The sequence below is a fragment of the Bombus vancouverensis genome, chromosome 6 (assembly GCF_051014615.1).
Source record: "Bombus vancouverensis nearcticus chromosome 6, iyBomVanc1_principal, whole genome shotgun sequence".
Lineage (NCBI taxonomy): Eukaryota > Metazoa > Arthropoda > Insecta > Hymenoptera > Apidae > Bombus > Bombus vancouverensis.
This window is the reverse complement of record NC_134916.1, coordinates 96,221-110,401: the sequence shown is the minus strand read 5'-3', so window position 1 is coordinate 110,401 and position 14,181 is coordinate 96,221. Positions and strand designations below refer to the sequence as shown.

The following is a 14,181-nucleotide window of genomic DNA, read 5'->3' as shown; positions in this document are numbered from 1 at the left end:
TTACGCACTAACAACGCAAGAAGTAACATTTGCACTGACTAAAACCGGAGAACAGCCACTGTGTGGATATACCCTACTATCCACCGAACACCCCAAATAGTTGAAACAACAAGAGGAAATACGTTTATCTCCAAAAGCAAGACAGCAGTCGAAAACTTGGACATATTCGCATACGTCAACTCAAAATTCATTTACGTAGAGAAACATATTAAACGACAAATGACAACATTGTACCATGATATACTGACACAAAGATGTACCACGCAGAAGAAACTAATAGAAAATGCTTTAAGCTTAGCAATCTTACTGCCCGATGAATTTGCATATACCATATCCAAAACCCCAGGACACATGGCCCTGATCGCAGGAGAAGCAGTCCACATAGTCAAATGCATTCCGGTACAAGTAAAAGTACGACATACAACAGAATGCTACTCGGAGCTACCCGTTTGGCAAGGGAATCGCACCGCATTTTTAACGCCAAAAACACACATCCTAACGCAACACGGAAACCACAGAGAATGTAGCGCGGTACTACCTACGCTATACAATATCGACGGACTCTGGCACAAATTCGTACCAAAACCCATGAAAACAATTGCACCACAGGAACTCCGCCCGGACGTACGCCAAACGTGGCAATATTCAGCACCATCGTCGTTGGCCACGAGCGGAATATATACCCAAAAAGACCTCGATGCACTATGGGACCACGTCATGTTCCCGGCAGAAAAATCTGCAGTTTTGAACACATTGGCCAGAGGAGCAACAGGAAAAACAATCGTCCCTGGAACAGTAAACATCCTGGGAATGATGGACGAAAACACATTAACGACAATAGCAAAAAATACCGTATCAAGCTTATGGATTGGTTTTATGGAATTTGGAACTGTCAGTGCAGCAATATTTGGAATACTTGTAATATTTAAACTAATCAAGACGATAATAGATATAGCCATACACGGATACCAGTTACGTGAAACTTACGGATGTGGAATCGCCCTATTAGGAGCAATATGCGGCTCAGTTACCCACCTGCTACTATACCTCAAAAGAAAACGAAATATCGATGATCAAACAGCACAACCTCGAGGGATATCGATAACACCGGTAGTCACTTAACAACCAACGCCATCTACGTCCGCCTTGAGCCGACTCAGAGACACCATCAGTCAAATTTCCTTTGGAAATTTGAACTCCAAGGGCGGGGGTGTCACGTCCCGCGCTCCGCACGCGCCGTAACAAGAACAAGAAAACTATTCTATACAAAACGCGCGAATAAAGATTTGAATGCACAAACGAACACACGGCGCTACGAAACTAAAGGAAGGATTAACAAAGCGAGGGCGACTAATAAATCCAACCAGTATAAAATAAAATAAATAAAACCAGCTAACGGATTGAACGAGTTACGAACCAAACAAATAAACCAGGAAATAAGAATAACTACAAAAAGGGAAATAATTGAAGCGCCAGAAATACATGTATATATAAATATATTTTAATCAATCAACTTGGAGAGTTACATATAAGTATAAACATATATGCTAGATATGTAATAAACTAGTAAATATTAGTGTTAGTGCTTATAATACTATGCAACAAATACAATATTATCAATTTATGAATTATAAGTATATACGAAGTTAAAAACTAATAGTCTAACGAATATATAAAACATACAATATTGTATTATTAAAGAAATAAAAGTTACATTGTCAGAAACATATATATTCTATACTACTACTAATCTATGTGCATTCTACAATCTGAAATACATATTTAAAACTAGCCTACATGCCGGTAAAGCATTATAAAATAAGAACTACATTATGAAACATGCATGTCTCTATATAAACATATAAATAATCTATTTTCTAAACTAAAACCACTATTAATAATCTACAAAAAAAATAGAACACACAACGCAACACTTGGGACCAAGCGACAACCTGTCGACAGGCCAAACGCTCAAAATAATTAACACCGCAACGACTTGAGGAATTGCTTACAGAAATTCTGTCATCAAGCACAAATATGTAAACACACATTAAACGCACAATAATCTAGAAACAAAACCTTCAATACTATGTTGTCACAATACAAAATATATATGTATATATGAAATCAAATGATTGACACATAACCTCAAATACACAACACTATATCACAAAAGAATCTAAATGAAAATCACTTTGCCAGAAATATATACATATATACGTGTGCGTGTGCGTGTTCTATCTTATTAAAAGAAATTAATATAAAATAAATAATTAACATTTCATTTCGTACGAACACTACATGAACGAGAGAAATATACATATAAATACGTATATATATATATATGTATGTGTGAGTGCATATGTTTTATATTATCGAATACTCTATAAAATAAACTACTCAAAACAATAAATAACGCAATCGAAGAATTACAAAACATTAGCCATATTGAAGTGACACACAACATAAACATATATATATATATATACATATTATACTATTGTCACTTTAAAACAATATTAATAAATAAATGTTCCAATTGCGGTAGAATAAGGAAAAACGAGCGACAGACGAAAAATTACTTCGATATCAAACAAAACTAAAGACCCGTCACTAAAAACTTTACTGATGACATTTATGAGCAGCCATGTTGGATTTACACGCGTCATGGCGACAGGAATATTAGGGATTAATGGAAGTCAGGCGCGAGAAACAAATCATGAAAACACATTGTTAACACTTTTCTTTAATAAATTCTATGCGCAACTACAAATGTAAAAAAAAATATATATATATAATTAATTAAAAGGGGGGAAATATAAAATTGAAAAAAATAAGAAACGTAAAATAGATAACCTAACACTATCACATTCAAAATATATATATATATATATATATTGAACACAAAACAAAATACATCAAAAAATTAATAATAATAAGGAACATCAAACAGCGAACCAACGAAATTGAAGCAGCTACACTAAATCAAAATCGAAGCAAGGAGCTCTGGGATAAAGTTCGCTGAACTCACGCATACACCAATAGCGCACAACAGGGGAAATTCCCTTTCTCCCAGAAGCATGGTGAGGAAGATGTGCCTCCAAAACCTCTTCGGGAATTTCATTCGCAAAACGAACTTTCACGCAACGATCGGTATCAACGATTTCAACCAGAGGGGGTTCCCTCTCCAATACGACGGTCTCTGCATCGAAGAAATTCTCGTCGAAAGTAACCAAATCGTCAAAGCCCAATTTCGACACGGCCTCGGCACCAATGTTGAATAGTTCCTCCAACCACTCTGATACTCGTGGTTTATTACAGGGCCGCATGCGTTTGATTGGTCCTCCCGAGTCGCCCATGGGTTCTTCGGAATCCCTCTTTCGCTTGGGCTGAGAACAACACGGTATATTTTAAATAAAACGAAACAGGACGAATCAAGCGGACTAAAAACAAGACTAAATACGTACCAGGGAAGTCTGGAAAGGAACCTCTGATGGAAACGACTCCGCAAACATTGTTCGAACGTCGATCACCGAAGCCTAGGGAAATAGCAAAAAAGGAAAAAACAATCAAAATCACAAAAACAACCTTAATATGCAAACATCCAAACTTACGCAAAACAACTCGAAGGAGGAGGTCCTTGTTATGGGAGAGCAGCGGAGCTGCGCGTGTTTACCCAGTAAACATTGAAATGATAATGATGCTGCAGCCATCAGCCCTTCCACGGGCCGAAGAACACCGGTAATTCCCACGGTACAGCACGTGGAAGTTTCTCGTGGAAAGGATTAGATCAGCGTGGAATGCTTCAAATCTCCTAGACGCTAGCTCAGCGGAACACAGGACTGATAAAAACTAAGTCGAAATATGGAATTTGCATTTTGTCACGTACGATTCCAAGAAGCCCAAACTGCAACATCCCGATTCCCACGGAAGCGTACCCCCAGTGGACCACCACCCCGTGGGGGATGGCATTATAAATAAGCGTAGCAACATAGCGCAGCGCTCATTATTATTCTGGTGAACATTCTTATTACGGTTCATTATTCTTTGTTCATTATTATAGTGTCCATTCTTCTTATAATTTGCGTTCGTTCATTTTTTATAGTGTTCATTCCTTACGGCTCATTATTCTTCGCTCATTAGTTTGTTCATAATTCTTGTGATCGTTTGTTATTACGGCCCATTATTAATTTATTACTACGTTCGCTATTGCGCTCGTCACTGCGTTTAGAAATTTTGTATAGTATTTTGCGTTTCGGGGTCTTAATTTTTTCGGTCAAGAAAAGAGAGTCGCGACTAAGTAAAAAGAAAATTTTATCTTTGAAGTCCTCATTTCATCGTTTAAACACAAACGCGCATTGTAATTGCGGTATTAATCCAGCTAAGTGAATTGCTCAGTCTGTATTAAAATAGATAAATAAAGTAAGAGTTGATAGTAAACTATATTCGAGTTCAAATAATAAACTCAACAAAACTTCGACGACCACCGGAGCGGCTGAGGCAATGGCACCAGACAGCACCTACTCCTCAAGGTAAGAAAATTAATTTTGAAAATTTCCTTCTTCCCTGGTAATCTCGTTGCCCTCGAGAATTGAATTAGAACTTCCTATCATCGATTTCGTTTTATTTTCGTGAACGGTTTTGAAGATAGAATCATTGTTTAAACTTTTAACAAAAGAGTTGTCCGCTGTGTCGGCTTGTGCGAACGGTGTTTTCAACTACTGAAACATCCACTGATCTTCGCATTCCTCCTCCCATTGTTGGTAAAATATTACCCGTCTTTGGGCAAGGCTTGCGAAATCACATAAGTCCCGCACAGAAAGGACTATTAAATACATCGTCGGGGTCAATCGAAAATTAAGAACAATACCGGCGTTGCTATTAACTGATATTCTTGCCATCATTGCATGCGATTGTAAGAGAGATATAACAGAACAATTTCCCTTCGAGAATTTAACCAAAGGATCGTTCGCTGTGTTGGCTTGTGCAAACGGTGTTTTCGCTTATCGAAAACACCCATCGATCTCCGCATTCCTCCTCCCACTGTTGGTAAAATATTACCCGTCTTTGGGCAAGGCTTGCGAAATCACACGAGTCCCACACAGAGAGGATCGTTAGAATCATCCCCGATTATTAAACTCAAAAGGCAAGAAAATCGTGGTGACAGAATCCATCGTAGTAAATGAATTGAGTTTCGGTCCTAACGGCAAACTACTACAGCGAAATTAAAAGAGAAGAAGAAGTCAAACGTAAAAATAAATTTATATAAAACAACGAAAAATCTCACATTCCTATCCAATCCAGCAACGCTAAAATATATATTATCTAGCTAATAAAATATATATATAATAACCTAAGCCATTTTACATTCAAATAAAAATCCGTTCAACGAGGAAAAATATTTATTGTACCCAGCTTTAATCCTCTCCCGTGCTAGTATCCCTGCGCATAGCAGGTTAGCCGAAAAGTGGAATTCGTTTACCAGTTGCATTAAGCGTCAGTTAACGCTACCCATTAAGCGTAAAAGAAAATAATAAAAATAAAATATTTTGAAATAGTCCTTAGACTATTTCTGGTGGCAGCAACTACCGTATTAATTAGAAATCTAAATCAGTATTAAATACACAATAATATCATTTCAATTTATTTCCCTTCCGATTAAATTCAAAACTCAAACTATAAAAAAAAAATTTTCAGTAAAATTTAACTTTAAATTTGATCGATTTAAACAAATAGATACGTAACAGAGTAAAGTAATAAATTTTTGGTGGCAGCAGTGGGATACGCTCCACGGAGGATTAAAGTTGGTTTAAACGGTTCGATTCGCTCCACAAGGGATTAAAGTTGTCACGATTATCGATAAAATATATACCTAAGAAATAATGTCGACTAAATTAGAATCGTTGGACAAAGGCATGATCTTGATGTTATCGGAAAAACTTAAAGCATGGGATGCGAATTTTCGCGACATGAGTACAACAATGAATAAATTACAAGACGATGTGCGTTCACTGAAAATAAAAAAGGAAATCAAGACACCCGTATCATCGCCGATAATTTCCCAAGCGACAATACCGATAGAAGTTAATCCCCAATCAATTAAGTTAAAAGATGCAATAGAGACAGTACCAGTGTTCGACGGACATCGACCCTCGGTATTTCGATTTTTAAGAGCATGCGAGCGTGCACGAAACATGGTTCCTAGGCATCAAGAATCTCAGTTAGTAAAATTATTAACGAATAAGCTTCGCGGACACGCGTTTCTCGCCGTAGAAGACACAGAAGTAATAAGTTTAAACGATTTCGGGAATAAATTAAAAGATATGTTCGGTCCGGGAAAAACGGTTAACGAATATAAAGGGGAATTAGCTACAATATTTCAACGACCGGGAGAAGATATTTTGGACTACATAGAACGCGTCAAAGATCTCAGGCTGGCGATAATGAACGGGGAAAGGTACGAGTACGGCACCGTATTTCAAGATAGGATAGATCGAGACACGAGGGAAGCTTTCGTTAAGGGGCTCCCAAACGAGGTGTATTTACGAGTAAAGATAGCAGGATACCAATCCTTGGACGATGCGTACCGCTAAGCCGTGAAAGCAACACGAGAATTAAAACAAGTGAACAATAGAATTCGATACCAACGTCCGACACCTTCGGATAATTATAACCAAAACAACGCTCATCCACCATACAATAGTATCTATACTGTAAACAACCGCCAGGACTGGAGATTTGTACCGCCGTCGCAGAAACATCTAAACAACCCGGGAATAGAAGAAAATGTCAGGAAAGAAACAAGAGCAATAACTTGGGAAGAAAAACGCATAAATAAATACCTCGATAGAGATCTAAATCAAAAGAGAGATGCTGATCATTTCAACCAATCAACTTTTCAATGCAAACACCATTCCGTTGCTGTGATAAGGGATAATGTCACGTTAAATAATAAAAGGACGCACGGTGCCATAGACAGGATCATGAGTGAGAAATTTTCTGAGTTACCAAACAAGATAAATAATGTTAGTGCCAAAGAACTTTCAGACAAAGCAGAAACTAGGAAATTGAACGACGAGACGACAGGCAATGCTTATCCACTGCCTAACATCACAGAGATATTGGACCCGCTGGGAAGTGCAAATCGCCTCTCCACGTTCGACTTGGCAAAGATACAAAAGCAAGACTCCACGAATTTCGTGAATGTTTCAACCATAATAGGAAAAGAGATAGCGAGTGCATCTCACTCAAAAACTTCTATAAAACCATCAGAAGGAAACTTTATCGAACTCAAAGCCAAATCATTAAATTGCAAGGAAGATCACACTATAGAAAATAAAAATATAGCTATCCCTAAATCCAAAACAGAATCTATAAGCAAAAAGGTTTGTAATAAAAATTCAAAGAATAATTCCAAATCTACCAAAAATATTCCTAAACGTTCCATACAAATAAATAATAATTTAATTATAATAAGCACTTCCAGTAAAACTATTCATCCTGAAAAGGTAGAGAAAAATAAAGGTGCTGCGAATAAAATAAATGAAGAAGAAAAAAGGGTAACTAAGGAAAAGGATTCTAAACATTTTCAAGCTGAAGAAACGCAAGTTCAACGAGCTCAAAGAAATCAAAAGGGAGAAAACAGGGAATCACCAGTCGAAGATATATATAAAAACTTGAATAAATATGCTAGCCATTGGATTATAATTGGATTAAAAATACTTTATTGGTTACTACATCTAATATTTGACGTAGGTAACATAGTAAGTAGTGCTGATCTTATGATTCCCCCAGGAAAATATGGATGGTATCACACTATACTATATACAAAATATTTTTGGGTTAATATGGCTGCGGCACTCTCAAAAATTTGTATCTTAAATGCTATTAGCAAGCAATTGGATAATTGGATCAATGTCAGTAAACCTGTGTCTTGGCGCAAAATAAAAACTAAAATGAAGGAAAGGAACGAAATTCTCCCCGCACAAATTAGTTTCGGACATCTAGCCAGAGAACCTATTGGTGAAGTAACAATCGAAGAGAACACGGAACCAACATGCGCAGAATACCTCGAAGATCTGTTCGAAAAAATTAACACTGTACAACGGATGGCAAGAGAAAATTTGATAAAATCCAAACTAAGACTAACGATCGACGAATTAACCCTCAAGATTTTAAAACAGGAGATTCGATATATCTACTAAAAGAACCTAGTAAAGGAAAATTCTCCGATCAATATACTGGACCATACAAGGTGCTAGAAATCTTGCAGAACCAGAACGTCAAGATTGAAGTAAAAGGGATTCCGCGAACAGTGCACTTAAACAAGCTAGAACTAGCGCATAACCGAAATAAGCAATGAATAAAGTGATTTCAGTGGGCAACGTAGTGCGGTAGTGTATGTTGTAGTGCTGTTCGTCGAATAATACAGATATCGAACACCTAAAAGAGAAAAGGAAAAATTATTATATGTACTCTAATTATTGTTTGAATATAGAACGTGTTGATTCAATAAATAATTAAAAGAGTGAAAGTGAAAGTTACCTTGTGAACAAGTAATCATCATACGAGAAGGTTTACGTGCAAAATAGGTTATGGATCTCGGTTTGCGAAACACCATGTACAACAGCCAGCTGAAAAATAAATGAACAAATTAACTTCAACTGCCTTAATGCAAAATACAACAGTACTAAATGTTATAACAATACTATGGAAGCATGGCACTGTTCGTCGAACAACACAGATGGCGGAAACCTGAAAAGAAAAAGAAGTTTATTACAAATGCTCCGATTACTGTTTGAATGTAAAACGTGTTAGTTCAACGAATAACTAAAACAGTGGAAGTGCAACTTACCTCGTGAACAATTAATCACCATACAAGGAAATGTACATGCATGACTGTCGCAGATTAACAAGAAGAAATAAAATAGCTGATAAGTGTAGAAAGTGGTTAGAAAATAATTAAGATAGATTAATTGAAAGTAAAAGGATATCTTATTATGTATTAATCTACGTAGTATTGTTATATTATTATATCTAACATGTAGAAGTGGATTTTGTAATACACAATAGCGGTCGCACACACAATGCATTATACACATATTAAACTAAATAAACTAAACAGTACCTTTATGGCCACAGATATAAGACGATTGAAGACAACCATAGTAAGTATCCAAGGCATATCGAAGAATCAGGTGATGTTGTGGGAATGATCTAGGTAAGTGATGCAGCATCGGAAGAGTAGAATCTGAAGAATTACAGACAATGTTAATCTAACAAGTAGGTTTTAATCACTAATAAGGGAACTAACTCATATCATACACAAAATAATAGCAAATAGCAAGTACATGCAATAATAAATTAATAGGGAAAATAAGAAAGGTTAATAAACACAGGAATAAGTTAGAAATTAATCAAGATGGACTAACTAAATATTAACAACATGACTGAACTCGGTGCAAAGGAATAAAGTTACGTTACACAAAATATCTGGTAACACAATACACACAAAAAAAAAAGAAAAAAAACATTAACTAAATTAAACAAGATTTATATAAATGCGAGTCACGTATAATCAAAACAATGACTATCGAAATTCGAAAACAACACAATCTATGCTATCGCATTAAGGTAGCACACGGTATTGACACACACAATACCATGAAACACAAACAATATTACAGAAACACTACAAAATAAACTATAATGATTAACAAATTAACTATTTCAACAACACGCTACTGTTGACATTAAACAAACGATACACGCAAGCGACCATGTTGAAAATTCGTCGCACGCACCCCAACACAAATAATAGCTAATACAATGTAATACAGCATTATAATAGCAATGCTAGGTACTGAACACAAAAAAAAAATAATAAAAAAAAAAAAGAAAAAAAAAGAGAGAGATAAGGAAAATATATATAATAAACAACAACTAACATAACCATAACATATTATATATTATACCACATACAGGGATACAGTATTTGTACAAAGGGATAGGTCCGAACAAAACTTATAAAAAATTATAAAATATATATATTAACTGTTTTCGTATGTATGTCCAGAACAGGTGGCGAGTTCATCGACCCTAACATAGAGGACTCAGACGGGCCCGTACCCGCATTCGATCTGGAAGCGACGGAGGATGTTCAGTCTTGCCTCTGTGTTCGGTTGATACGTTCTGTCTACCATTTAGATAACGGTCATCTTTGTCAAGACTGTTTCGATAACTTAGATCCAGACCACCAGGACCTATGTGACGACCCACCCACTCATTTCATATGCGGAGTATCTGCAAGAACACGAATATCATACTGTCGTATGTGTGATATAAACCTAGCGGACCTACAACCCGCTATATCATGCCTCCAATGCATGATCGTTTACACTAATCTAACTCACCTTGAAAGAAACTTTTTAGTTCAAGGAATAGCAATCCGCGCCGTAGAACTATAAAGTACTTGTATGCTACGCACAAGACCAAATACTGATGCTATCCACCTGTAAACAACCGACATTTATAATTATGCATATAATTTTCACTTATGTTTACCAATATATATATGCACGCATGTTGTAAAGTGGGCGATATCTATGACACTCACTTCCATTGATAATCCGAGTGACTCGTAAAATAAGTCGTCATATTTACCATTACACGCACATATATATATATTCAAAGACAAGCTATAATTGTAATATCTATTCCTATAGATAATATATACTTATATATTTATAACGATAAAACAAATCTCATCTATATTACTTAGCAATACGTATGCATATACGTATATAATTATAACCCAGGTAGCATTCATGGTATTTATTTTCACCGATAATAAGTTTTAACAAAAAAAAAAAAAAAACATATAAATATAAATTTTTTTTATATATATTAATAATAATAAAAGATTATTCTTATTTCTAATAAACTCGAGAGTAAGAAACAATTTAATAAATTGTTAATAGGAAGATGAATCGCCTGGTCATCGTACTTACCCTCATCAAAATAGCATACGGCCTGGTAGGATATGACTGCAATGGCAACCACCTCAACGTTACCACTATCTCTCTAAACTCCATCGGGGACTGCAGCATACAGCCTACAATGACTGAAACCCAAGATATTTATATACAACTACTTCAACTCTCAGAATTTGAATTTACCAACGTAAGGCAATGCAAGGTGCAAATAACTCGAATTGTATATTACTGTGGCATGCACTTTCACACGTCGGCAGTGCATAACGGATTCGCCGAATACCTCCATGAAACAACCGACCAACAATGTGCAAGGATGCACCAAGACGGCACATTTTCACTCGGACCACAAAACCTTATAGTTGGCCTTAAAAGATAATGCAACAGAAACAAGGTCGCTTGTCTTAGCCGGCAAGCTAACAGACGACGGCAGCTGCCAGGGAACACACTATGTAGACCCATACGGGAGCTGGGAAAAGGTCGTCGTACAAGCAACAGTAAGGATAAGTTTAAAATCAGCAGTTGTGCCAGTACGGATCGAGGCGAACAAAATTCTACTGAAATCAAGAACAGTATGTACCTTTAGCGAAGGAAACTGTCTAGACGCTGAAGACGGATACACTTATTGGCAACCACAACCACCCTCACCATGCAAATTTGATCAGTACGATGTGCTATATGAAGGAATTGCTACAAAGATCCAGGAAATAAAAACCAACAGAGAATCAGCACAACCAGTTTACGCACTAACAACGCAAGAAGTAACATTTGCACTGACTAAAACCGGAGAACAGCCACTGTGTGGATATACCCTACTATCCACCGAACACCCCAAATAGTTGAAACAACAAGAGGAAATACGTTTATCTCCAAAAGCAAGACAGCAGTCGAAAACTTGGACATATTCGCATACGTCAACTCAAAATTCATTTACGTAGAGAAACATATTAAACGACAAATGACAACATTGTACCATGATATACTGACACAAAGATGTACCACGCAGAAGAAACTAATAGAAAATGCTTTAAGCTTAGCAATCTTACTGCCCGATGAATTTGCATATACCATATCCAAAACCCCAGGACACATGGCCCTGATCGCAGGAGAAGCAGTCCACATAGTCAAATGCATTCCGGTACAAGTAAAAGTACGACATACAACAGAATGCTACTCGGAGCTACCCGTTTGGCAAGGGAATCGCACCGCATTTTTAACGCCAAAAACACACATCCTAACGCAACACGGAAACCACAGAGAATGTAGCGCGGTACTACCTACGCTATACAATATCGACGGACTCTGGCACAAATTCGTACCAAAACCCATGAAAACAATTGCACCACAGGAACTCCGCCCGGACGTACGCCAAACGTGGCAATATTCAGCACCATCGTCGTTGGCCACGAGCGGAATATATACCCAAAAAGACCTCGATGCACTATGGGACCACGTCATGTTCCCGGCAGAAAAATCTGCAGTTTTGAACACATTGGCCAGAGGAGCAACAGGAAAAACAATCGTCCCTGGAACAGTAAACATCCTGGGAATGATGGACGAAAACACATTAACGACAATAGCAAAAAATACCGTATCAAGCTTATGGATTGGTTTTATGGAATTTGGAACTGTCAGTGCAGCAATATTTGGAATACTTGTAATATTTAAACTAATCAAGACGATAATAGATATAGCCATACACGGATACCAGTTACGTGAAACTTACGGATGTGGAATCGCCCTATTAGGAGCAATATGCGGCTCAGTTACCCACCTGCTACTATACCTCAAAAGAAAACGAAATATCGATGATCAAACAGCACAACCTCGAGGGATATCGATAACACCGGTAGTCACTTAACAACCAACGCCATCTACGTCCGCCTTGAGCCGACTCAGAGACACCATCAGTCAAATTTCCTTTGGAAATTTGAACTCCAAGGGCGGGGGTGTCACGTCCCGCGCTCCGCACGCGCCGTAACAAGAACAAGAAAACTATTCTATACAAAACGCGCGAATAAAGATTTGAATGCACAAACGAACACACGGCGCTACGAAACTAAAGGAAGGATTAACAAAGCGAGGGCGACTAATAAATCCAACCAGTATAAAATAAAATAAATAAAACCAGCTAACGGATTGAACGAGTTACGAACCAAACAAATAAACCAGGAAATAAGAATAACTACAAAAAGGGAAATAATTGAAGCGCCAGAAATACATGTATATATAAATATATTTTAATCAATCAACTTGGAGAGTTACATATAAGTATAAACATATATGCTAGATATGTAATAAACTAGTAAATATTAGTGTTAGTGCTTATAATACTATGCAACAAATACAATATTATCAATTTATGAATTATAAGTATATACGAAGTTAAAAACTAATAGTCTAACGAATATATAAAACATACAATATTGTATTATTAAAGAAATAAAAGTTACATTGTCAGAAACATATATATTCTATACTACTACTAATCTATGTGCATTCTACAATCTGAAATACATATTTAAAACTAGCCTACATGCCGGTAAAGCATTATAAAATAAGAACTACATTATGAAACATGCATGTCTCTATATAAACATATAAATAATCTATTTTCTAAACTAAAACCACTATTAATAATCTACAAAAAAAATAGAACACACAACGCAACACTTGGGACCAAGCGACAACCTGTCGACAGGCCAAACGCTCAAAATAATTAACACCGCAACGACTTGAGGAATTGCTTACAGAAATTCTGTCATCAAGCACAAATATGTAAACACACATTAAACGCACAATAATCTAGAAACAAAACCTTCAATACTATGTTGTCACAATACAAAATATATATGTATATATGAAATCAAATGATTGACACATAACCTCAAATACACAACACTATATCACAAAAGAATCTAAATGAAAATCACTTTGCCAGAAATATATACATATATACGTGTGCGTGTGCGTGTTCTATCTTATTAAAAGAAATTAATATAAAATAAATAATTAACATTTCATTTCGTACGAACACTACATGAACGAGAGAAATATACATATAAATACGTATATATATATATATGTATGTGTGAGTGCATATGTTTTATATTATCGAATACTCTATAAAATAAACTACTCAAAACAATAAATAACGCAATCGAAGAATTACAAAACATTAGCCATATTG

General features: G+C 36.3%; 3 protein-coding genes across 7 annotated transcripts; all 3 read right to left on the bottom strand.

Annotated features, from left to right (window-relative positions):
- Window positions 1-2,708: 2,708 nt before the first annotated feature.
- Window positions 2,709-5,184, bottom strand: LOC143302772 (uncharacterized). Its single transcript, XM_076619042.1, has 3 exons — window positions 3,615-5,184; window positions 3,468-3,539; window positions 2,709-3,389 (listed from the first exon to the last, which is right to left on the bottom strand). Exons 1-3 carry the CDS (start codon window positions 3,711-3,713, stop codon window positions 2,976-2,978), a joined length of 585 nt encoding a protein of 194 aa, XP_076475157.1. The 5' UTR covers window positions 3,714-5,184; the 3' UTR covers window positions 2,709-2,975.
- A 2,292-nt stretch (window positions 5,185-7,476) lies between these two features.
- On the bottom strand, window positions 7,477-9,789 carry LOC143302777 (uncharacterized). 2 transcript variants are annotated; one of them, XM_076619050.1, is made up of 5 exons: window positions 9,484-9,789; window positions 9,128-9,250; window positions 8,709-8,754; window positions 8,545-8,633; window positions 7,477-8,442 (listed from the first exon to the last, which is right to left on the bottom strand). In XM_076619050.1, exons 2-5 carry the CDS (start codon window positions 9,234-9,236, stop codon window positions 8,336-8,338), a joined length of 351 nt encoding a protein of 116 aa, XP_076475165.1. In that variant the 5' UTR covers window positions 9,237-9,250; window positions 9,484-9,789; the 3' UTR covers window positions 7,477-8,335. The 2 variants fall into 2 exon arrangements, with proteins under 2 accessions (XP_076475165.1, XP_076475166.1); XM_076619051.1 differs by having other exon boundaries at window positions 9,726-9,787.
- A 159-nt stretch (window positions 9,790-9,948) lies between these two features.
- On the bottom strand, window positions 9,949-14,055 carry LOC143302768 (uncharacterized). 4 transcript variants are annotated; one of them, XM_076619033.1, is made up of 4 exons: window positions 12,766-14,055; window positions 12,269-12,517; window positions 11,010-11,122; window positions 9,949-10,511 (listed from the first exon to the last, which is right to left on the bottom strand). In XM_076619033.1, exons 2-4 carry the CDS (start codon window positions 12,447-12,449, stop codon window positions 10,479-10,481), a joined length of 327 nt encoding a protein of 108 aa, XP_076475148.1. In that variant the 5' UTR covers window positions 12,450-12,517; window positions 12,766-14,055; the 3' UTR covers window positions 9,949-10,478. The 4 variants fall into 4 exon arrangements, 3 of the variants coding, with proteins under 3 accessions (XP_076475148.1, XP_076475149.1, XP_076475147.1); XM_076619034.1 differs by having other exon boundaries at window positions 12,718-12,768; XR_013058563.1 differs by lacking the exon at window positions 12,766-14,055 and having other exon boundaries at window positions 12,273-12,692.
- Between the last annotated feature and the right edge of the window lie 126 nt (window positions 14,056-14,181).

Bases quoted from the DNA above. Each gene is read 5' to 3' on its own strand.
- LOC143302772 (XM_076619042.1), bottom strand. From the start codon at position 3,713: ATGGCTGCAGCATCATTATCATTTCAATGTTTACTGGGTAAACACGCG. The intron at 3,540-3,614 runs GTAAGTTTGGAT...CTATTTCCCTAG, and splicing joins CCTCCTTCGAGTTGTTTTGC to GCTTCGGTGATCGACGTTCG. The intron at 3,390-3,467 runs GTACGTATTTAG...TGTTGTTCTCAG, and splicing joins TTCCTTTCCAGACTTCCCTG to CCCAAGCGAAAGAGGGATTC.
- LOC143302777 (XM_076619050.1), bottom strand. From the start codon at position 9,236: ATGCTGCATCACTTACCTAGATCATTCCCACAACATCACCTGATTCTT. The intron at 8,755-9,127 runs GTACTGTTTAGT...TTTTCTTTTCAG, and splicing joins TTATATCTGTGGCCATAAAG to GTTTCCGCCATCTGTGTTGT. The intron at 8,443-8,544 runs GTAACTTTCACT...TTTCTCTTTTAG, and splicing joins GATGATTACTTGTTCACAAG to GTGTTCGATATCTGTATTAT.
- LOC143302768 (XM_076619032.1), bottom strand. From the start codon at position 12,689: ATGGCTATATCTATTATCGTCTTGATTAGTTTAAATATTACAAGTATT. The intron at 11,123-12,268 runs GTAGTACCGCGC...CTTGGGTTTCAG, and splicing joins GTCGATATTGTATAGCGTAG to TCATTGTAGGCTGTATGCTG. The intron at 10,512-11,009 runs GTAAGTACGATG...GGTTGTTTACAG, and splicing joins CGTATGCTATTTTGATGAGG to GTGGATAGCATCAGTATTTG.